General features: G+C 51.7%; 1 protein-coding gene and 1 long non-coding RNA gene across 4 annotated transcripts in view; one reads left to right on the plus strand and one right to left on the minus strand.

Moving 5' to 3' along the window:
* UBXN10 (UBX domain protein 10) overlaps positions 1 to 7,398 on the plus strand; it is an 8,828-nt gene extending 1,430 nt beyond the window's left edge. Inside the window, exons 2-3 of one of the 2 annotated variants that reach the window (XM_044237313.1) lie at positions 2,908 to 5,306; positions 5,822 to 7,398. In XM_044237313.1, coding sequence (XP_044093248.1) covers positions 2,923 to 3,738 — 816 coding nt within the window. In that variant the 5' untranslated portion in view covers positions 2,908 to 2,922 and the 3' untranslated portion in view covers positions 3,739 to 5,306; positions 5,822 to 7,398. Of the gene's footprint in view, positions 1 to 2,856; positions 5,307 to 5,821 lie in introns of those variants that run through there. The other variant, XM_044237314.1, reaches the window with a different exon arrangement.
* An 8,454-nt stretch (positions 7,399 to 15,852) lies between these two features.
* On the minus strand, positions 15,853 to 21,507 carry LOC122898598. 2 transcript variants are annotated; one of them, XR_006383014.1, is made up of 3 exons: positions 21,245 to 21,507; positions 18,502 to 18,601; positions 15,853 to 15,876 (listed from the first exon to the last, which is right to left on the minus strand). It is a non-coding gene; the product is annotated as an uncharacterized LOC122898598 (long non-coding RNA). The 2 variants fall into 2 exon arrangements; XR_006383013.1 differs by lacking the exon at positions 15,853 to 15,876 and adding an exon at positions 18,206 to 18,360.
* Between the last annotated feature and the right edge of the window lie 434 nt (positions 21,508 to 21,941).

Raw genomic sequence — 21,941 nt, forward strand, 5'->3', positions numbered from 1 at the left:
TAACAGATGGTCCCCGCGCTCGGGAGGAGGCAGTGGGTTATGAAAGCAGGTTCGATGGAACGGTTTTACCTGAAGGAGGTGTTAGTCTCTAAATAACCATGAGTGGGCTTATAGGAATTAGTCATAATTGAGGTTTTTTTTCTCTGAGATAGCTTGCAGTCATGTTATCTTATGACCAGGGTGTCTTGAATATGACACCCCCCGAACATGGATAATTATATAGTACCAAAAGGTATAGAAAGTGCATGCACATAGTCAAGTTTTACTGTTAAAAATAATTCAGCAGAGAGCCTGCGAGAACACATGACTTTCCTCATCAAAGTTGTTAAGGACGAGGTTTCTAAGTTACCAAACTTACTGACAGTTAAACCTTCCTGAGGCATGTGTGGGAGTTAGAAGCCAAGTCTGTGATAATTCTGTAGAAGCTGTGGCAAATTAATAGCCATTGCTGGAGGGGGGAGGGAGGACAGAGAAGGGGAGCTGGTTCCCAAATTGCGCTTATCTTGGGCAGAACAGTTGGACAATCACGACCTTCTCATGTCACCCTGAGTTAAAGTGCAGAGCTGCTTAATTACAAGTGAAAGACTTTAGAACTCAGCCAACAGGGGAAAAACCACATTCTTCACAGTTGATCAGAAAACAGATTAAATTAACAAGGAGACAGGCCGGCTTTTTTTTTTTTTTTTTTTTTTCCATGCCAAGGAGAAGGTTCCTGAACTCCCAGCAGCCAGATTGGGTGTGAAAACCTAGCGAGAAGTAGAAGATAGGAAGTGTGGAAAGACCCAGTCTGTGGACAGAAGGGAGCAAACATAGAGGCCTTTAAGTTAAGAAAGGAAGGATAGCTTTCGAACTGGCTAGTGCCTGGGGGATATAGGGGAAGACTGTGTCTTGTTTGGGTATGGTTTTAATGGAGAGGAAAAGGATGCTTTCTAAAATTTGACAACATGGGTAAGAGGCACAGAACAATAACATTAGAATGCAAGGCTACAGGGTTGGAATTACATTGCTCAGGACTGTGTGACGAAGGTAGCTTGGTATAAGTTGGTTTGCGGTAAGGATGCAATTAAAGTGGGACATCAGAAGGCATTTCTTAGGAAAACATGATTTTGCATTTTTGAGCCAAGTTCATGGGCAGTTTCTGAAATCAACCTTCCTGCATTTCTGTGCAGTGGGCAGGGCAGGCACGGGTTCCAGGGTTTGCCCTGCTGGTCAGAGGTGGCTAGGAGCAGAACCACCGAGGGTCCCCTGGGGGAAAAACTCTGCAGCAACAGGTAAGGTTTTGGGACCTAAAATAATAGAAAGCACGAAGCAAACAGAAAACCAAACACAAAAGCAAAAGAACCTTACCTTTTCTTAAGCCTTGACTACACATGCCCCGAACCCAGTGTTTATGGCCACAGTTATGTGATTTCGTATTGCCGACTTCCTGTTGCGGAAAAAGGGACTGATTTTAGAGGTATTTAAATAATGTCTTCAAGGTCATATGGCTAATTCTATAACTGAGGAAAGGGATGTATCAGGAAGGTAGATTGACAGTCCGGTGGTTGCTCAGCTAACTCCCAGCAGAGCCTGCAGTAGAACCCCAGACTTAGGACATCAGGTCCTGGTTCCTTTGCACTCAGACGTGCTGCTCCTTGGGGACTGTGAGGCACTGGGAAATTACCAGAAGGTCTTTAGAGGGCAAGGAGACACCTGGTCAGCCTATGCGGTGGTGGTCAGGATTCCAAGGTGGGGGGAGCCCTAGACGCCCCGCAGTGTACAGGAAAGGATGTCACCAAGGCCTGGAAGGGGGAGGTGGTGGCCACCAGGTTAATGAAAGGGCCACCAAGATGGTGATGGGGGGAGATGGAGACTTGATCTGGCCATTGGGGCCTGCACAGAGAAGTGCCCACGTTACCTCCTGAGAGCTTCTATGGGGCTTTGCTAGCACGCATGAGCACCCCCAGCGGGAGATGAGCCTACGGAGGCCCTCGGAGGGTTCTCCAGGTAGCTAGGAAGACAGAAAGTGAAGCCCGGTCCTCCAGAACAGGACCTGGGGTCACAAGACCTGGGTTCAAGTCCAGGCTCTGCCGATAGGGGGCTTTGTGAGCGCGGAGCATGTGTTCTGGGTCCTACACCTGTGGGATGACCTCGTGCCCAGTGTCCCTATGGAGATGGTCTAAGACCCGGTTTGGTACACGATGGCCCACTGCCAGTTTTGTGTGGCTTGTGGGCTAAGGATAGGTTTTGTACTTTCTAATGGTTGGGGGAAAATGGAAAGAAGAGGAATCTTTTGTGCCCCATGAAAATGACATGAAATTCAAATGTCAGTGTCTACAAACAAAGACTCATGGGCACACAGCCACCCCCATTCATTCACCTGCTGTCTGTGGTGGCTGCCACACCCTACAGGCAGCGTTGTGCAGTTGTGTGACAGACCCCGTGGCCGGCAAAACTGGAAATAGTGGCTATCTGGCCATTTACAGAAAAGGTATGCTGGCCCCTGGCCTAGAACCTGCGTACCTCCCTGTGAGTTCTGGCCAAGGGGCTGAGATCAGCAACGGTGCTCTATGCCCAACCCCGTAAGAATAAGAATCCACCCCCCCCCCAAACCAAGTCACTCCCTGGTGCCGACTTGGTTTATTTTCCTCATGGCAATTATTACTTATTGAAAATATCTCTTTACTGGTGGGCTCGACACCTGTCTCCCCTCACTCTTGGTTCACTGATTTTTCCGAGTGGTTGAAATGACTGAGGTGGAGAAGGAATGCGTGGCCCCCGGTACCCCTCCCCCATGCAGGAAATCCAGAGAGGAGCCCCAAACTCCCGGCCAGTTGGCACTGATTCCGGCCCCCGGGGGTGACCGGCTTGGAGGCGGGAGTCCCGGGAAGTATAATCCACGGCTTCTCTTCTCTCCTCCTTCCTTAGGGGTCTTGAGAAGCAATGGCCACCGAGGCCCCTGTGAACATAGCCCCCCCTGAACGCAGCACCGCGGGCCACACGGCCGCTGACGGCTTCATCTGGCAGGCAGACTCGGCGAACATGCACGTCCTGAGGCCCAAGTCCGCCAAGGGACGGACGCGGCCGAGCCCGCACAGACCGCAGGGCACAGAGCCGGGTCCTCACCGCCCGCTGGCCTCCCTGCCTCCAGCCATCCCCTGTGAGCCACCCAGCGGCCAGAGGCCGGGAGCCTGCGCACCCAGGTCTCCAAACCAGGGAGCTCCCAGCGAGATCCCCGAGCTGCGGCAGCAGGTGCCGGCTGGCGCTTCCTCCTCCCTCAATAAATACCCAGTCCTCCCTTCCATCAACAGGAAGAGCCTGGAGGAGGGGTCTGTGGAAACAGTGGTGAAACAGGCCGGCTCCCTGCAGCTGAGCGGCACAGTGAATAAGAATGAAGAAGAGTCCAGAGCTCCAGCTTCTTCCCCAGAGAGGAAAGTCATCATCCGGACCAGGAGACAGACCTCCCCCAGGGAGGGGGAGCCGGAGGAGCCCTCAGATCAAGAGCCCAGGCTGCTGCTGGCCGTCAGGTCGCCGTCGGGCCGAAGGTTCGTTCACCATTTCCAGCCCACCGACGCCTTACAGATGGTTGTCGCTGTGGCCGAGGACAAGAACCAGGCCAGCTACCAGCCCTGCAGCATTGAAACCATGGAAGTGCCCAGGAGACGGTTCTCTGACCTCACCAGATCCCTGCAGGAGTGCAGAATCCCCCACAAGTCGGTGCTGGGCATCTCGAAAGAAGAAGGGGAGGGGGAGCCCTGAGTCCACAGCCCCCTAGTCGGGGTCCTGGGTCTCTGAGCAAGGAGCACGCTTGGCTGCTGTGGCCTTCCGGGCAGCTCAGTCCCAAGTGCCGTGTGAACTTGGGGCGGCTGTGATCCTTGCGACCCACCTTCACAGCCTCTCCTCTGCAGGAGTGAAATTTGCACATGCGCCAAGCACATTGAGAAGGTTCTCTTCCAGTTGTTGAAATTCCCTCCAGCACTGGAGTGAACTGGCAAGTTACCAGGGCTGTTCCTGAAACCACCGTGACCAGGTCTCCCCCTTCCCCGAGGTCTGGGTCCTTTCTGGAGCACCCGCTTGCCTTTACAAATGAACTCTCCCTCTCTTGAAGCCAATGGTTTGCCTTTCTGTATTTGATGCAGGATTAAATACTTCCCAGAGAGGATTCAAGTCTGGTAAATAACCAGGGCTCGGGAAATGTCGAACTGGCATTTGTATTTCTTGCAAACATCTTTAAGAAACAGGCAGTTGACACTATCTTGGAAGCAGCCTCTTTGCTGGGCTTGGGTGGCTAGAGTTTCTCGGGGATTACAGTTTGTGTGATGTGGCTTCAGAGGAGAGAACAGGTCTTTTGCTAATACAAATCCCCCAACACATCAATGTTTCTGAAATAGTCTGGGAGCTAGAAAGCATATAGCTTCCACAACCGTGGATTAGCCAAGTAGCCACTCTTAAATAGAGAGTAAGTAGGTTTGCAAACATCGGTAGCTACTCTCTACATGCCGCAGTCTTCCCAAACTGAGATAAACCAGTGTACTCTGATTTCCTTCGCTTTTGTCGCTCATGGAATCTTTTTGTTTTTAAAACCATACGAACATACAAGTCTGTACAAGTTTGCCCTGAAGGCGCCATTGGCTTATCCGGGTGTGGAGATATAGTCTCGGTGTTTCGCCTCCTTCCAACAGAGACTCCCTGGAGCGGGGACAGCGGTGTCCCTGTTTTGTGATTTCGGAACCCCAGGGAGAACAAGGGTTCCTCTGTCCGGCCTCACTCGGCTGCACCCGTGCCGAGAGACCCTGTGCCCACATGTCTGTCTGATTGGCATGTGGTGCGTCTGAATGCCTTAGCCCATAGCCATGTTGAGGACCACGCGGTCTTGGCTTTCCAACTCTGAAGTGGTGACGTGGACAACTCGCCAGAGTCCTCTTGTGTCGGGAGTTCAGCAAGACCTCCAGCTCTCATCAGCATCCTCTTTGTGGCCAAATCACCATTCAGAGTAGGGGAGCCGGTCCCTCAAGAGCTCTGCCATCACGGAGCACTGAGTACCGCGGCGCCCTCCCTGTTCCTGGGTACACAGAGAAGGCAGGAGTTCCAGAAGCCTATCAGCGTGGCGGCCTCAGCAGCAAGTGTACCTTGTACCTAGATAAGGAAGGCGGCTGGAAATGTTACATCCAGCAACTTGATACTCAGCCATGGAGATTAACGCCAACATCGTTTCCTCTCAAGAAGGCTCGCCTTGTCCTTCCCCATCCCACACCACCCAGATCACTCAAGAGTGGGTTCTTTAAGAATGTGTGGTCCAATTTCCTAATACCAGCTCTGTTGCAAAGGTCAGCTGGGACTTGCTGGACATTGGGCAGCTCACGCAGCTGGCCACCTCTCCCAACCAGTGACCATGGTGGATGGGACTTGGGCGGGCGAGGGCGGGGGCGGGAGGGGGAGGCGGGATCAGCATCGAGCCTGGTACTCTCAGAACAGGAGCTTTTTACCTCCCACCCAGGACCTGGGTGCATATCTGCCTCTGATCCTAGGAGGCTGGGGGAAGAGCCTCCCTCAAAATCACACCTACTCTGTGGTAAGAATAAAATCCCACCCACCTGGGACTCGGTAATTTCTCCAGGCAGGAAATCTGTAGAAAACTTCAGCGAAACAGAGCATGCTGGAGGGAGCTAGAATCTTCTGCACTTAGGGCTTTGCTGCTGCAATTCAGCTTGGAATTTGGGGGTGGCAAAAAAAAAAAGTGGAAGGCATGAAACATAGAAATATTTTAGGGTATCTTAGGACATAAGAATAGAGCTAGATTTGAGCCACCTTGATAAACTTTTTTTTTTTTTTTGGACAAAAGGATGATGACACAATAAAAATTGATTTGTGTGACGCCAAGTCGGCAGAGAAACACGCCTCTGTTTTCAAGCAGGACTCCGGCCCTTGCGCTCTGGCGGACAGAGCTCACCGACCTCACCTTCTTGGGAAAACACTGAGCTCTGCTGTTAAGTCCAAGTCCCCGTCCCCAGGCACCCCGGGTCCCACCCTTCCCATAGCTCTTGCTTTCAGGTTACAGGATCGCACCAAACTCTCTACGGCAAGAGCTGCCTGTCTCACTATCAGAGAGGTGTGACTTTGCAGATGGCACTGTCACGTGGGCACCCCGGTCTAATGGGTGGCTTTGGGTGACCGCTTTGTAGTCACAGACCTCACTCGTTCATTGAACCAGTGGTCCCTGAGGGCCTACCCTGTGTCATACACAGGTGACCGGCATTGGCATCCCACCAAGGGACCATTGACAAGGAAGCGTAAAACCATCTCGGGAGCTGAGAGCCCGACCCACGTGAGGGGCTGTAGATTTACCCGTGAAGGATCCTGGAGTGAGGAGGAAACAGGCTGTTGCTGTCTCCCCGCTGCCTTGTGGAAATGCAAAGGCGAGTCCTCCCCACCTTTCCAGCGATGGCACCAGGAAGAGTGATCATTAGGGACGTGAACTTTGCGTAGGACAAAGCTTCAAGACCAGTTTTCCCAGCATCTCCCCTGACACAGTCCAAGAGGTAAATTAGTTCTGGCGGCAGAAGGAACAGCAGGAGACATAAGTGACTCATCATTTAGAATCCAAAAACTTTTCACCAACAGATGGCAGGTGGTTTTAACACAACAGTCCTTGCCCTGAAAGTACCTGGGGATCCAGCCAACAGCCGGCAAGGCAGGGCAGTCCTGATGAAGAGATGTAGGTGAGCGTGACCGGGGGCCGGTAGTCACTCCAGAGATCCCACAGAAATACTCCACAAGCGAAGAAACGTAGACAAGCCTTGAAGCCTTGAGGTTTCCATTACCATGAAAAACCTTAAAGTCTAGTGACGGATCACTGTCCCAGGCATGCATTACGAAAGCAGGTGTAACGGGAACTAAGTTTCGCTTTTGTCTAAGCATTTTACCACCATCTCGTGTGCATTTCTCGTGTCAAATAAACCACGCTGCCCCAAGGGGCCAAAAAATAAAAAATTTTAAAAAGTTTCTCTTTACACAGTTTTTTTAATACGTTGAGATAAAAGGGTGCATGGTTTCTTATAGTCTGAGGTGTATCTCAGACGAGACTTTTATATGGTAAGAGGATCTACTTTCCTACCCTTTAAACAGAGCTGCAAAGGAAACTAGATGATTCAACTTCAGCCTCCATCTGGAATCAGTCTGCGAAGCAAGCGCAGGAACATCAGTTTCCGTCCTGCACGAGGCAACACACCACTGTCAAGTGCAAGGTTTGGACCCCGTTCACCCTCGCCCTGAGCCAGAACCAGCCCAAACCCGGCCAAGGTCAGAGGCCAAGTTGGAGGAGTTGGCGAAATGCAAGCAGAGCGGACCTGGGGTGACTCACCAGCACACAAGACAGTAGCTCACGTTGTACAAATAAAATTGGGTGTTTTATTCTGCGTCTACACTGGTGATAACAGCGTTTTCCTTCCCTGGTGAGGGCAGGGTCTGGTAGCCCTCTCTGATGCCCCTCTGTGCTCCTAGACTTTCAAGTCACGGAGGAAGCGGCAACACTTCCTAGTGATTTGTGCGGAAGATCAAATCTCTGGAGGTATTTTTGGACACACTTGAATCCTATTCCAGGAGGCTGAACCGCGGATAGGACAACTGCTCATGGGTAGGGTTAAGCAAGTCTCGCTCAAACGGTCTGCTGTGCTGGGGGAGGGGAGAGCACTCTGGGCGCTGTGTTGAGAGTTGACTTTGTGGGGGTCAGGGTGGGAGACGGAAGACCAGCTCTGGCCGTTGCCAGTGACCAGGGGAGAGACGGAGCTAACTTGGGTCAGAACAGCAGCCGTAGATAACATGGGAGGTGTCAGATTCTGGACACATTATCGGTTAAGGGGGGAAGAAAAGGCAAGATAGTTTTGGGGATTCACCCAAGTGGACATCACTTGACCATATCGCCATGGGGGGCTGTTCCTGCAAAAACGAGCAGACACATCAGCCGCGAATATATGCTTGGGCCGGGAGAAAGCACTGACCAGCAAACATATTCATAGGAAACAAGTGCGTGAGTGTTTTTGGAGAAGGTGTACAGAGAATCCGAAAGCCACTGATTGCTTTGAGAAGAGATACAACTAGAAATGTTATTTCACTGAACATTAATGAATCACCATCTAACTCTTGGGGTATGATTCCTGACCAAGGTTTCTTATTAAATTAGTTCCAGTTTAAAAAAAAAAAAGAAGCGTTGTTTATATCCCGTTCCTTCCTTTCCTGCCTGCCTCCATTCTGTTTATTCAAACCCAGCAGCTGACTTGGGATGCATTTCTTGGGAGGGCAAAGAAAACCACTGTCCTCCAACCTAATTAACAAAGCTTCCAAATTTCAAGATTTTCGTACCCACCTGGTTTTTTTTTTTTTTAAGATTTCATTTATTTGACAGAGATCACAAGTAGGCAGAGAGGCAGGCAGAGAGAGAGGGAAGCAGGCTCCCTGCTGAGCAGAGAGCCCGATGTGGGGCTCGATCCCAGGACCCTGAGATCATGACCGGAGCCGAAGGCAGAGGCTTTAACACACTGAGCCATCCAGGCACCCTCGCCTTGGTCCTTTTTGTGAGCAGCTGAGGGCTGTGCGTTCCCGCATCTGCCCGGTGAGGGAGAGCCAGGTCTGCTCTGGTTGGCAGGTGCCACTGACAGACACTCTGGGTGGGCTCCAGCCCAGCCCACTGGTGCCCAGAGTGGCCAGCCCCTCGCCAACAAACCGTGGGAAAATGGCAGCAACTCTCCTGCTGCCAGCTGGGAAGTAGAGTCTGGGAATGAGCTGCCGCCCCCGCTCCAGCCCTGCATCCAGCTTTGGGACCCTGCAGTGTCCACCTAGACCAGATTTCAGTATACCAAGTCCAGAAGCCTCGGATCTAAACTCTGGAGGGTTTATTAATTTCCCCAACCCAGCCTGGGCCTCAGCTTGCTCTTTACCTTCTTTTTTTTTTTTTTTTTTAAGATTGATTTATTAGAGAGCACACAAGAGCGGGGGTGGGAGGGGCAGAAGGAGAAGCAGACTCCCCTCGGAGCAGGGAGCCCAATACAGGACTCGATCCCAGGATCCCGGGATCAGGACCCGAACCAAAGGCAGACACTTAACCCACTGAGCCACCCAGGGGCCCCACTCTTTGCCTTCTTAATGGAGCTCCCAGCAGGCCCTCGTCTTATTCAAATCATCTGTAGCAATTTCGTTCCAAAAGTATATACTAAGAACCTATATGCCAGAACCGAGCAGAGCAAAAGTCCCTGCCCATATGGAGGTTACACATTAATTAATGTGGGGATACAGAAAAGAACAATAAGGAATGAATAATGCAATGTGGTGGAAACGGATACATGTGATGAAAAACAAAGCAAGGTAAGGGGGATCTGCAGAGCATGGGGGTGGGGTAGAGGATGAGACATCACGTGGTGGTCAAGGCTGACCTAACTGACAAAGTAGCATCTGGGCAGAGAACTTGCTGGAGGTGAGGGGGTGGGGGTGGGGTGGGAGGAGGGGAGGTGGGGGAACCTTTTTCCTGGCAGAGGGGCTGCAGAGGCCCTAAGGAGTGAGTACATCCAGCCTCTTAAAGGAAGGGTCCCAGGCAGGGTGGCTGGAGTGAGGGAGGGTGGAGCCATCAGACATGGGGGTGGGGAAACAGATCACAGGGGACCTTGCAGGCACCATCGCTGGGTAAAATGGGGAGCCACTGAGGGTGCTGAGCGGAGGATTGGGCACCTGATGTGTCTTCAAATCAGCGATCTGACTGCTGTGCTGAGAACAGGCAAAGGGAGCCAGTGGAAGCACAAGTAGAAGCTACAACTTCTGTCATCCAAGGGAGGCATGAAGACCAGAGCGGTAGCCACAGACGTTATGAGAAGCCGTCAGCTGCTGGGTAGATCAACCCTTCACTTTTTAAAAAAGTAGTACTTACTTTTTGGGGCACCTGGATGGCGCAGTCGGTTAAGCATCTGACTCTTGATTTCGGCTCAGGTGGTGATCTCAGGGTCATGGGATCGAGCCCTGTATCGGGCTCCGCACTCGGCATGGCCTCAGCTTGAGATGCTCTCTCTCCCTGTGCCACTCCTGTTTGTGCTCTTTCTTTCTCAAATAAACAGATCTTAAAAAGAAGTAGTACTTCTTTTTTTTTGCAAAAACAGTATTAAAGTAAATACTAACCCATAATATGCATCATCATCCTTCTCAATCATTTTTCCAGGCAGGAGAGGCGCTTACAGAATCCACCACGCTCTGTCCCCCAAACAAAACACATGCCTTTTTTTTTAAAAATGCAAAACTTAGAAATTATAGAGAAGATTGAAGAGGAGAATAAAAATCCCCGACAATCCTTTCCATCAGAGATCCGTTGTTATTAATATTTTGGCATATGTTATTTCTTTCCTAAGGATGAAATTGATTTTGTACATCATTCCCTTGCCGGCAGGTGCACATACATTTAACATTTGCAACCTCAACAAACACAGCGGTTTTAGTTTTTTTTTTTCAAATTTCTCCCCTCTCCCTAATTATTTTAAGGCTGAGTAATATTTCAACATGTCGCTGTACTGTAATTTATTAAGCCATTTTCCTGTTGTGGAACATTCCTATGTTTCCAGCTTTTGCTATAGAAATCAATGCTTGATGCTGCATCTATGTTTTCAAAATCTTTTGAATGATTTCTTTAAGACAGTTTCCAGAAATAGGACTGGTAGGTCAAATTATCCAAAAAAAAAAAAAACCCAAAAGAAAACAAAACAACATCTTGTGGATTTTGCTTTGCTTTTGAAGGATCCTATAACAAGCATCTCATGTTTCATCACGGTACCACCGGCTACTGCTGTGGATATAATGTTCTTTACTTTTATTGGTTGAAGATTATTTTAAAAAAAAGTTTTTTCTAATTTTGCACATTTTTGATTGCTATTCAGTATTAAACATCTCACGTCTCTTTCAACATAATTTTGTCGTTAAAGCGAAAAACCCAAAGTGCAGTGACTTTGTTGCCTTAACCTGGGGCAGTTGGTGGGCTGGGAGATAAATTTCTTTGTTCTCAATATTCCTAATTAATAATTCCTAATTAATATATGCATTTACCTGATACGAGTATTACACTTTTTTAAAATACATACAGTCATGAACAGAACTCTGTGCATGTTGGATTTTTCTGAATCAAATCTTAGTTACATCCATATCTTTTCATCGAGCCAACAAACTAGCCATGCCCGTGCATGGAGGTGGCGCATAAAGACGAATCAGGTAGGTCTTTGCTCTAGATTGGAATTTCCAATCTAAAATGATTAAAATGATCTGCTCCAGATCTTCTGAATTAAAGGCTCAGGGGTTGGAGGCTAGGAAGCATGGATTTAGATTGGAATTTCCAATCTAGTGGGAAGAATCGTGTAAACAAGAAATATATACACCATATGCAGTAAGTACTATACTAGCCTTTTACCTCATTTCACAATAGTCTGAAACCCACTGAGTACAGTAGTGGCAGAAAATGGCCTTACTGATTTACAACAAACGGAGCTACCCATTTGTTGGGTACCCCTCTGAGGACCTGGACTAGCCAGCCACTGCCTCCTAATGTCTTTTAATTTGGGTTTTAAAAGAGGGCAGGAAGAGGTGGGAGAGGCAGACTGAGGCAAAGGCCAGACTGGGAGCGCTGGGAACCTACAGAGAGGGTTTGCCCCCCAGTGCCATTTACATTGGAGAGGGGCTATGGAGGGGACACCCTGGGACTTACTGGAATGTTCTTGGACTGGGTCCTGGCTCTTCAGGCTGTGGGACGCTGCTCCAATCATTCCCCACCAGGAGGGGCCAGCCAAGGCCTCTGGTAACCAACCAGTCTAGATTCCTCAGTCCCATCTCTAGGAAAAGTCAAGGTGTGAGCCACAGACACCTGCTCATAAGAGAAGAAATCAACAACACACATACCCGCAATCAACTCCAGACACCGCCCCCCTTCGTTTTCAGGCAGAGGAGCGTGTCAGATGAGGCAGGAGAGCGTGCAGCTGGCAGAAAAGCAGTGGGGAAATGCAGACCGTCACCAACAAACCTCTGACTCATCATGACTGGAAATGGGGGACTCAGCATCTAGAAGGCTCTAGAGCTTTTTTTTTTTTCTTTTTTAAGATTTTATTTATTTATTTGAGAGAGAGAGAGAGAGAGAGAGAGAGAACACAAGCGTGTGGAAGGACAGAGGGAGAAGGAGAAGCAGGGAGCCTGACTCAGGACTCGATTCCAGGACTCAGGAATCATGACTGGAGACCAAGGCAGATGCTTAACCAACTAAGCCACCCAGCACCATCCCTCCATCCCCCCCGCCCCTAGAGCTTTTTAAAATGATCTGCTCCAGATCTTCTGAATTAAAGGCTCAGGGGTTGGAGGCTAGGAAGCATGGATTTAGAAACTCCCCCGGTGCTAATGGTCAGCAGGCTCAGAACTGCTGGGCAGGGCTAGGCCTATCGGGTCCCTGCTAACTCCTATGGTCTCTGAGTCTCTTCATCTCTGCCCCAGCAGGCCAGACCAGTGACTGGCCTCTGGACCTGCGCCCCAGGTCAGGCCTGCTCTCCAATGTCCCCTGGGGCTTCCTCCTCTCAGAGCCGACCCCCCACCCCCCGGCTTGTCAGGAGCTGCCTGGACCCAGCGTCAGCCCAGCTTCTGGGGGAAGGGAAGTTTCTCCCTGCCCTGAGCTGCCGAAGCTCATTACCCCCCTCAGGTTCTCAGAGGAGAAACAGTCCTGTGTGGAGTTCAGAGAGCACAGGACTCGGCATCAAAAGTCCCGTGTTCCATGGAGTGGGTCACACGCTGCCTCAGTCTTCCCGTCCAACTGTTTCCCAAGGGGCTGTTGAGAAGAATCCGATGACGTAATGTTTACTGAGAAAGGGTGACATCTGTAAACACATGTGCAAATCCTTGTCTTTATTCTAGGAACCACCCACATGATATCCTTGCTATTTGCTGTCTTCCTGTGTTCCACAGATGTTCACTGAGCAGCTGCTTTGGGCAGGTCCTGGGGACGCAAGGGTGAAGACGTGCTCCCTGGCCTCCAGGACCTCCAGGCAGGTCGTCCACAGAAAACTAGAACCTCAAGGGATGCGTGCACCAGTCTCAGCAGCAATGGGCATACAGCAGGTGCTCATTAAGTGCTTGTGGAATTAATGAATACATGAAAGGATGCTAGGGAATCTCAGATTGAGGATGGAGGAAGGTTCTGGAAAGTACTCTGGGAGCTGAGGCTCAGAGGGATGCATAGGAGAGATGGTTCTCCATCTCTCCAGCCAAGGCAGGAGCACTCTCCTAGGACGGGCACAAAGCTGGCCTCTTTCTCCAGACCATGAGGCCCTTCAACAACAGCCCACAACTCATTCCACCTCAGGCTGCACTGGGCATCTGGCAACGGGCCCTGCACAGGGTGGGTACCCACCTCCCCCGGATGAAACCGTGGAATATCCTGCTTTTGAGACCAAAAAATCGCTTAGCACCAAAGGTGTTAGGCTAACTTGGGTCATTTGGCTTATCTGTGCCCTTCAGCCAGTTCACAGCAAGGTGTCCCATCATCGTGCCGTCCCCAGTGAACGGGACAGGGTTTACAGTGTCCTCACGAGTGCTCTGTGTAGTGCTGGCCAACGCAGGTTGGTTCAGTCCATCTGCTTAGTCCTTAGGCAATAGAGCAGCCCACGCCTCTCCTTGCCTTAATCGAGATAATATATTCTTAGCAGGGAGGGCCGTGGAGACAGGTGGGTTCCCGTTCTCTAAATATTTCGCATTTTCACAAGAACAGAAGCCTGGTCTGCAGCTGAGACAGCCACCATATTAGTCATCAAATATTCTAGTGGCCCTTCATTAGGCCTCTTTCAGGAACTCTGTTATTGAATGAATGAAAATACTGTGACCTGGGCTTAAAGAGTCGACCTGAAGCACAGTGTAACCCTAGTAACATTAGAGGCCCCCCGGCCCGTGACCTCCGTCTTTGGATATATCCAAGAAGAGAAATGGGGCTTTGGGACCAGGGTTGATCACACATTCCCTGTCTGAAGACAGAGGCTGGGCCATCTCTCAGGATCCTTCCAATTCTCCGACTCCACAGAGCACGGGGTGGGGAGTGGAGCGTCTTGAAGACTTGTAACTGGAGATTTTGCTAAAAGCAAGCACCACTGCCAAGCTGAAAGCACGAACAGGTTCCTTCCTCCAAACCCTTCAAATCTGAGGTTCAAGGTCAGTGATTGCCCCTGAGCTCTCTGAGCCCAGGCTGAGCCCAGTGACCCAGCCTGAACGGGACTGCGTTCCCGCAGCATCTGTACCTGGGGCCAGGTGAGCAAGCAGGCGCACAGACAGCTTGACCAAGCTCCAGACCCTCCCAGGTACAAGTCGTCCCTTATTTAATGCCTAGCCTGTGCCCAGACTGGTCCTACAATCAGAGAGGGAGCCAGACGGGTGGGTGTGTATAGAGCTCTCTGTACAAGGCAGATGACATTTTCTCAGCCCGAAGGAGATCACAGAACTAGGACATATTTAGTTTAAAATCTATACAGAATGACCCATACAGAATGATCTCCCTGCTGACCCAGGTTGTCCGAGCCCTCCCCTCCCCCAGCCGCCACCCAATACCATTCAGTCTCTGCCTCATTCACCTGTCTTTCCTCTCCTTCCTTTTTTAGGATTACCTGCATTTTTCTTATTTATTTATTAGCTGTTTTCCCAACCCCAATACAAAGTCTGGGACCTTGCCTGTCTGGATCCCTTCTACCCCCTGCCTGACTGCTAAACGTGCATTGAATAAATGAATGGATGTCCCACATCCAAGGGCACCCCCCGGCCCACTGGGTTTGGGCGTCTTGAAGATGGCAAGCAGAAGGTACCAGAGGAAGTGGAACGCCGCAGCCGCTGACTTCGCCTCAGCCAGAGGTAGCCGGCGCTACGAGAGTTATGTGACGGCTGGGGCAAAATGAGCTCTGTTGCAGGGCGGCATCCTCTGGCCAGATCCCCTGGGCTCAATCCTAGCCCTCCCACCTGCCCGCCAGGACAGCTGGGGCAAGGATTGCACCCCTCTGTGCCTCAGTTTCCCAGGGTTTTTAGTGTACCGAGCTCCCAGGGTTGTGAGAATTAAGCAGGCTGACACACGTAGCCCCTAGAACTGGATGTGGCGCCTGGTGATCCCTCTTGTCAACAGCAAAGAACACGGAGGAGAGTCTCCGGCCTGAGCTCAAACGTCATCTGGAGCCGGAGGATGCCCCCCAGCAGGGGGCGGGGTCCATCCGCAGCCTGCCCCGCCCCTCCCCCTTCCCAACTCGCCCCCCCCATCCTTCCCCTCAGTCCCTTCTGTCACTCCACAGCGCCACCTGCCGAGCTGCCTGGAAGAGGGGGGCCGCCGGTCAGAGGCCAGGCTTCCTGGCACCGCCCCCCACCCCCGCCGTGAGTAAATCAGGTGGACACTTGGACGCTGACCAGAAATGTGCGGCAAAGGCCCCGCCCCTGCAGAGCTTTCCCGAACACCGACGTGAGTTCAGATTCCTGCAGCCCCTGGCTCAGAGGCGTCTTAGGGCAGAGCTTTTCCCTGAGGAACAGAAGGGAGAGAAGGGCTGTATTTCCGCCCAAGCGCTCCCTGTCCCCTCTCTGTGCTGCGGCTGAGAACCTCCTCTCCCCGCGCCTGGCTGCAGCAGCCAGGAAAGGGCGGGGCATGGGACTGAGCCCTGCTTCGTGTCTACTAAGAGCTTCCCAGGTAGACCCTCCTTTGACCTTAAGGATGTTCTTCTGAGGTAGATGTCATCCCAGCCAGGGCCTGGACGAGGCAGGTGGGAATTCAGAATGTGACCTTGGCCAGCCCACGGGTGTCTCCGATGCTCAGTGATCACCGGGGTCGGAGTTGACAGAGGGTGGGTGGGCTGGGGGGTGGGGAGGGCGCCGGTCTCCAGTCTGGAAGAAAGGAACACCTTCGCTCTGTCCCCCACCCCTGCCCCTACTGGGGGTTCCATTCCCTTCTGGGTGTTTCTCCACGTTGTCATCACACCAATGATGAGACCATGAATGACATTTAATGTCTCCTAATCAATTCCACAATTTCCATGTCTAGGACGATTTCTGGTGCCAAGGTTGACCATGTTTCCTAAGGAGGGTGACACAGAGAGCCTGTGCCCCATCTGGAAGACTGTTTTCCGTGGCGGGGCTACACTGTTCTGCAGGGCCCGAGCCTGGTACTGACCTGCCAGGTGGCGGGAACCAGGGGCCAGCTCTCGAGTGAATTGTTGAAGACCTAGGTGCTTACACCAGGCAGGAGGTTCCTGCTCCCGGAAGAGTGTGGGACCTTTGCCTGAGAAAGTCAAGAAAGGCCACACAGAGGGGCTCACCCGGCCCCTGAGTCTTGAAGGACCAAAGAGGTGTTTGCCAGGCAGAGAAGCAGGAAGGGAACAGCTTTCAGGCAGTGGGAAGAACATGTGGGGAAATTCGGAGTCAGGGAAGGGCCTGCCCTGCCTGGAATGAAAACCTCGGCATGCCGGGAGGGTCCTTCTGAGACAGTGGGAGGTGAGGGGCTGGTACAGGGCTCCACAGGCCCTGCTGAGTAGGCGGCTGCTCCCTCTAGGCAAAGGAGAACTGGCCCTTTAAACAGGAGTGTATCATGTCCCAGATCAGAAGCTGGTTCTAGAAGGACCTCTTGGTGGCCACAGGAAGGGTAGCCGAGGGTCAGACAGCCTGGAAGCAGGAGCGTGGGTTTGGAAGGTCTGAGCTAAGGCGGTGTCAGCATCAAGCGTGGCCTCGATCCAAGCCACTAGGCAGTTATTAAGGTTCTTTATTATAATGGGCAGCGTGGTGCTTCTGCATTTATAGCCATGCTGGCGGGTCAGCATCCCTATCTTAGCACAATCTGGACACCAGCCTGCACAGAGAGGGGGCGGGGCGGCAGTGGAACCAGACCCTCCGGCAGACCCCCTACCCTCCCTGTAGCACGGGCTAATCCATCATGGTCACACCAGCCCTACCTGCCTGTGAAGATAAGTCTGACTGTGGCTGAGACCTCAGCCTCAGGCACAGTCAGAGGTCTCCCTGACCTCTGCCTCTGTTTCCCCATTCGCAGAAGGGACACATCTCCCTTGACGCCAACATTAGAAATAAGGCAGGCAAGGACTACTGTAAACAGCTAAGCTTAGTCAGGTGGATTCTTTCTTTTAACCCCATGAGCATCCTAGGGACAGGCTCTCGAAGGGCCAGCAAAAGCCAGATTGACAGAAGCGTCCCCACAGAGAAGGGAGAACCAGTGCAGAATCATCGGAACCCTGAAATCCCCAACCAGCTGCTCTTGTTGGATAACAGAGCACATCACGTAGAGAAATCTCTTCCCCCACCTCGCTTGCATCCCTCCGCATCCCACCGGACATCAGAGTGGCTGTTCTGAAGGCCTCTAGCACATGCTCTTTGTCTACCAAGATGTCTGCGGAATATTTATCATATTAAAAAATAAAAGCGCGTTTCCTTAATTGGCCTTTCTTTGGGGACTTTCACTTGTACCCAACCCGAGAAGCGACTCTAACGTTGAATGAGGTGGTCTGTGGTCTTCACCGTGCGCTCATTGGTTATGCCTCCCAAGTCATGATTTTAAAAAGACAACGAACTCTCCAGGTGCACAATGAATTCCTTGCCCCCCTATCATTCACCCCTCTCTAATGAGGCCCTAGAGAGTGACTTGGAAGCAAACTGGTTCACGTCCAGCATTTGCAGCGCGGAACGGTATTGGGGGAGGGGAGCCGGTGTGAGCTACCGCTAGTCTGGCCGATTGGAGGAGGGTCCTGCACGATTCTACTGTTACTAACTTAGGAAGACATCTCAGCCGGCGAAGTTAACTAAGAGCAGAAGGATTCTAAACAACTACCTCTGCAAACTTCTCATGTACCATTTTAAGAAATGCTGCACGACTCGCCGTTAGCAGGTGTCTTCATGGGTGGAGACTCGTGTTGCCAAGTTGGGGAAAGAGAACATTTCTTTGTTCCTCTGTGAAAAGGCCAACAGAAAGTCCAACCGTCTCTGGGGCCATATGCCAGAGAGCTGCCCCATCCAGTGCCTGAGAAAGAGGGGATCTCGGGGTTCGGTCAGCCCTTGCACATGATCTAGAGGCCAAAGGGTGTCAGTGAGGAAAATGGCCGCAGGGCAAAGCTACGCCAGAGTGGGGACCAGAGAGGAGGGTCTCTGAGGCCCTCGGCATATGACAACTCTGGCTTCCCTGGGGAACCATGGGTATTTAGGGGAAGAAGTTTCCTCTCTGGTCTGGAAGCAGAGTCAGGAACTGCGGAGAAAAACGCCCATCGGGATTCTGTGGCTCTGGCCTCCGAGGGAAAGTTGGGCCGTGGGCCTCTCCCAAGTAGTGTCCAGATCAGCCTCCACGGCTTCCTGGTAAACCTGAGGTGTTGCCTAACGTGAGGTGGAGAGAGAGAGCAGAAATGCCTGACCCAGGGCTCTCAGAAGACACCCCAACACACTGCGGTGTTTAGAAGGACCCCGGGCCTCGGCCCTGGGAGACTCCCCCACCCTCCAGTCCTGGCCGTCGCGTACCAGCTCAGCAAACAGATGTCTAGAGCCTTCGTGAATCTCGGCCTCCTCTGCACTGTGGGGCTGATGTGGACGCTTGCTCTGCCGGCTTTCCAGAACGGGTCTGAGGAACCAAAGAGAGAGTAAATGCAGGAGCACTCTGTACACCGTAGAAGCCTGTGTCCACACCAAGTTAGGAGCTCAGTGTCTATCTCAGGGACTTGACCCACCTGAGCCTCTGCCTGTGGGCCCCGAACTGCTTGTGGGACTCGACCTGAACCCCAGCGTCTCCCATTTCTGCTTGACCAAACCCCTGCCATAATCAGCCTTAAAGCTGGAGTGTGGTTGTTAACTTTAGGATTCCCCAGACATTCATCTAGAACTGGTAAATCTTTACCATGCCTTTACATGCTGAAAAGCATGCTCTGGAGAACACAGGAAAGGATCCACCAGGCCCCGTATTCTGAGCCAGTGTGTTCAAACTACCAGAGTGCAATGTGGGCCCCCTGTCCAGACCTGGTTTCTAAGGCAAAATCTAGCCCTCTCTTGTGCGATCACCAACCAGAAGGTCAAGGTTGAAAAGGCCCCTGAGCCATTTTCTTGTGGAGGGGAGGTGGAAGCCAAGGCCAGCTGTCTCTCGAAACCAAGGGGAGTTGCAAGGTGGCCAGGTGGTCATCTGCCCAAATATAGAAAGAAAACCTTTACCTAGATTCTGCTTCCAGAAGGGATTCACAGTTTGCACTGGTGAAACTATTTGCTGGCTGAGAGCTGACCTACATTGCCATCCATGCCCACACTGGTAATTGTTTACTGCGGGGGGCCTGTCCTTTGGCCACTATCCTTCCTCTGGTTTCCAGGCTGTTAATTGGTTTCCAGTGGTTCTGTTGCACCAACTGTACTGCATCCCTCCCTCTGATCTGTTCACTGGCTTCCTTGGGCATGCTCAGGGGAACAGACACCCCCCTAAAGGCATCCTAGTGGCCCCAAAGAGGCATCCCACTCACGAAAACTGTCTTTGAAGATGGGATCCTTTGACCGTTCTTGACTAATGCTTGCGACCCCACGGTCACGGAGAAGGGAGGATACGGCGGTGGGGTGCGTAAGACAGGGGGCAGGCAGGTGAACTTGATGGAGAGGTTCTATGCTTTCTAAAGACCAAAGAATAATCAAAGCAGGAAAGAACTGTGCGAGGCAGAAAGGGAAGTTGGTTGAATGCCTCACTTAAGGAGAGGCAGGGAAGCTCTTCTTTCTCGGCTGGGAAGCCAAAAACTCTCCAGTATAAGGAGGGTCACAAAGCAAAGTGCTTTTAGATAAGTCTCAGGTGCAAGTCCTTACTCGGGACAGAGTCAAGTCTTTTCCTTCTCCGGAGGAGGAGACTAGATCAGAGAGGGAGAAGTCACTTGGCTGATTAGTGGAAACAGCATCTGGACTGGCTCCCGAGGCTTCCTGACGCCAGAGCCAGCGGTCTTTCGACTCACTGGACAAATGTCATTTATGTCTTCCCCTCAAGAGCCCCATGTGGGTTTTTATCTGCTTTATTCACAGCTATGTCCCGAGTGCCTTGGGAAATGCCTGGCATGCAGAAAGAAATCAATCCTATCTTTGGAATAAATGAATGCGTCCTATTGACCTTCAGGCATCATGGATTTGGTATATATCTTGCTGCTTTAGGGCTCTGACCTATACGTGCCTTATATAGGACCTTTTTTTTTTACATGCTAATCACGGTCCAAATTCAACACCTTGGGGAGGGACACTGTTGTGACCGGCTGGAGAGCTGCCCGCCACCATGTGCACCGTGTCAATGCGGGACTGGAGGCAAAGGAGGGCAGAGGACATTGTGAAGTGTTCAAAGGCCTTTTAGTTAAAGGGATTCGGTGAAGAAAGAAGAGCCGGCCCCGTGCGGCACAACTAGGGGGCTCGCGGCCTCAAGATCAAGGCCAGCAGAGGAAAGGAAGGGGCTGCGGCGTGTGCAGCTGGGGAGGGACAGCTCAGTTCAGGAACATTGAGTAATGAGCCGAGGCCCCGCCAGAATCAAGAGGAAACAGGCGAGTCAGAGATTTTCTTCTGATGGATGATTACAGAGGTTCGGGGACATACTGGCTTTTAGGACAGGCTGCCGGATGTCACTGCGATCCGTTCAGTGCGAGGCCTCTGGGGAGCAAGGGACCCCAATTATAAGTGTTCCTGTGGGAAAATACAGTCTGCATCATGAAGATCTTCTTTACAGCCTCTTTGGCAGGGACGTGTTGGGCTGGAAAGCAGGGCTGTCTGCGTCTGCATCTCAACAGAGTCCTGGATGCTACAACAAAGGCCAGCTTTAACCAAACACTTTGAGAATTCATGTTGGAGAATAAATGTTGGAGGGCAGGACAGGGACAGTGGAGAGGCTGCAGGAGCAGGTGGAAGCGGGACCTCCCCAGGGGTGGGGGCAGGGAGGGCTTTCTGTTCCGGGAGCTGCCAGGCAGCAGACCTTCGGAGCTCGGCGTCCAGAGGCTGTGCCATCATCCAGAGACCTCAGAACACTTGTCCTGGGGTAAACCAGGCCATGCGATGCCGCACTGGGACTCAGCCAGTGCCCTGGGCACTGAAGGTTTTGTCAGATCCTGGCCAATTTGGGGCATTCTAGTCCACAAAAGTCCCTGAGTCTGATTCCCTGGGTTAGAAAAGCAAAGCAGCATGAAAAGTTCCCCTACTCTAATCGACTATGAAGACATTAAATGAAAGGAACACATTTAAATGTTAACAGCACACCCTTGATACTCACGTTCACTACTCAGGACTCTGCCAGGAATCTTCGGTTTGGAGCAGGACAAGCTCGACCTTCTGGCTGGAATGATGATGGTCCAGGAGTCCAGGGAAGGCCCTGACTCAGAAAGAAGAGAATGCAGTCAAGAAATCTTTCTGCTGTTTTAGGATGAGAAACTAGACTAAGATTTATCCCAAGGCATAGCCATATGTTTCGAGTCAACATTTAGGGTTTTATTTTGAGGGAATGAAGTTAGGCATTGGCGTTCACCTTTCCCTCCATCCCTCATACTGACACTGAATAATGCAGCGTGCGGTTTCCACAATCGTGGGTAACAGGCTACTCCGTGTACGTGCCTTTTAGCTGGAGACTGGCTGAGAAGCCCACATGGTATGTGGTTCCTCCCAGCAATCTGCTTTAACCCGAGGTCAGGCAGTCCCTAGAGTGCAGGAAACAGGGGTCCCGCGTCCCCTCCTCCACCCCATCCCTTTGCTGGGATCTGGGTAGCCTGTGCATCTGGGCACCTGGGAACACAGGCTTGCAGAGAATTTCTAAGAGGTGGGAGAGGGAAATAAGCTTGAGATCAGAGGCGCAAGCTTTTCCTGGGCTCTCCAAAGTGTGGACAGGAGGGCAAGAGCTTGGGAAGGGCTGGGGATGGCTGCCCTCCCCTCTTTCGCTTCTCCCCTCGGGGCACAGGTAACCTGTAGGATCTCCT

The sequence above is a fragment of the Neovison vison genome, chromosome 2, assembly GCF_020171115.1.
Source record: "Neovison vison isolate M4711 chromosome 2, ASM_NN_V1, whole genome shotgun sequence".
Classification (NCBI taxonomy): domain Eukaryota; kingdom Metazoa; phylum Chordata; class Mammalia; order Carnivora; family Mustelidae; genus Neogale; species Neogale vison.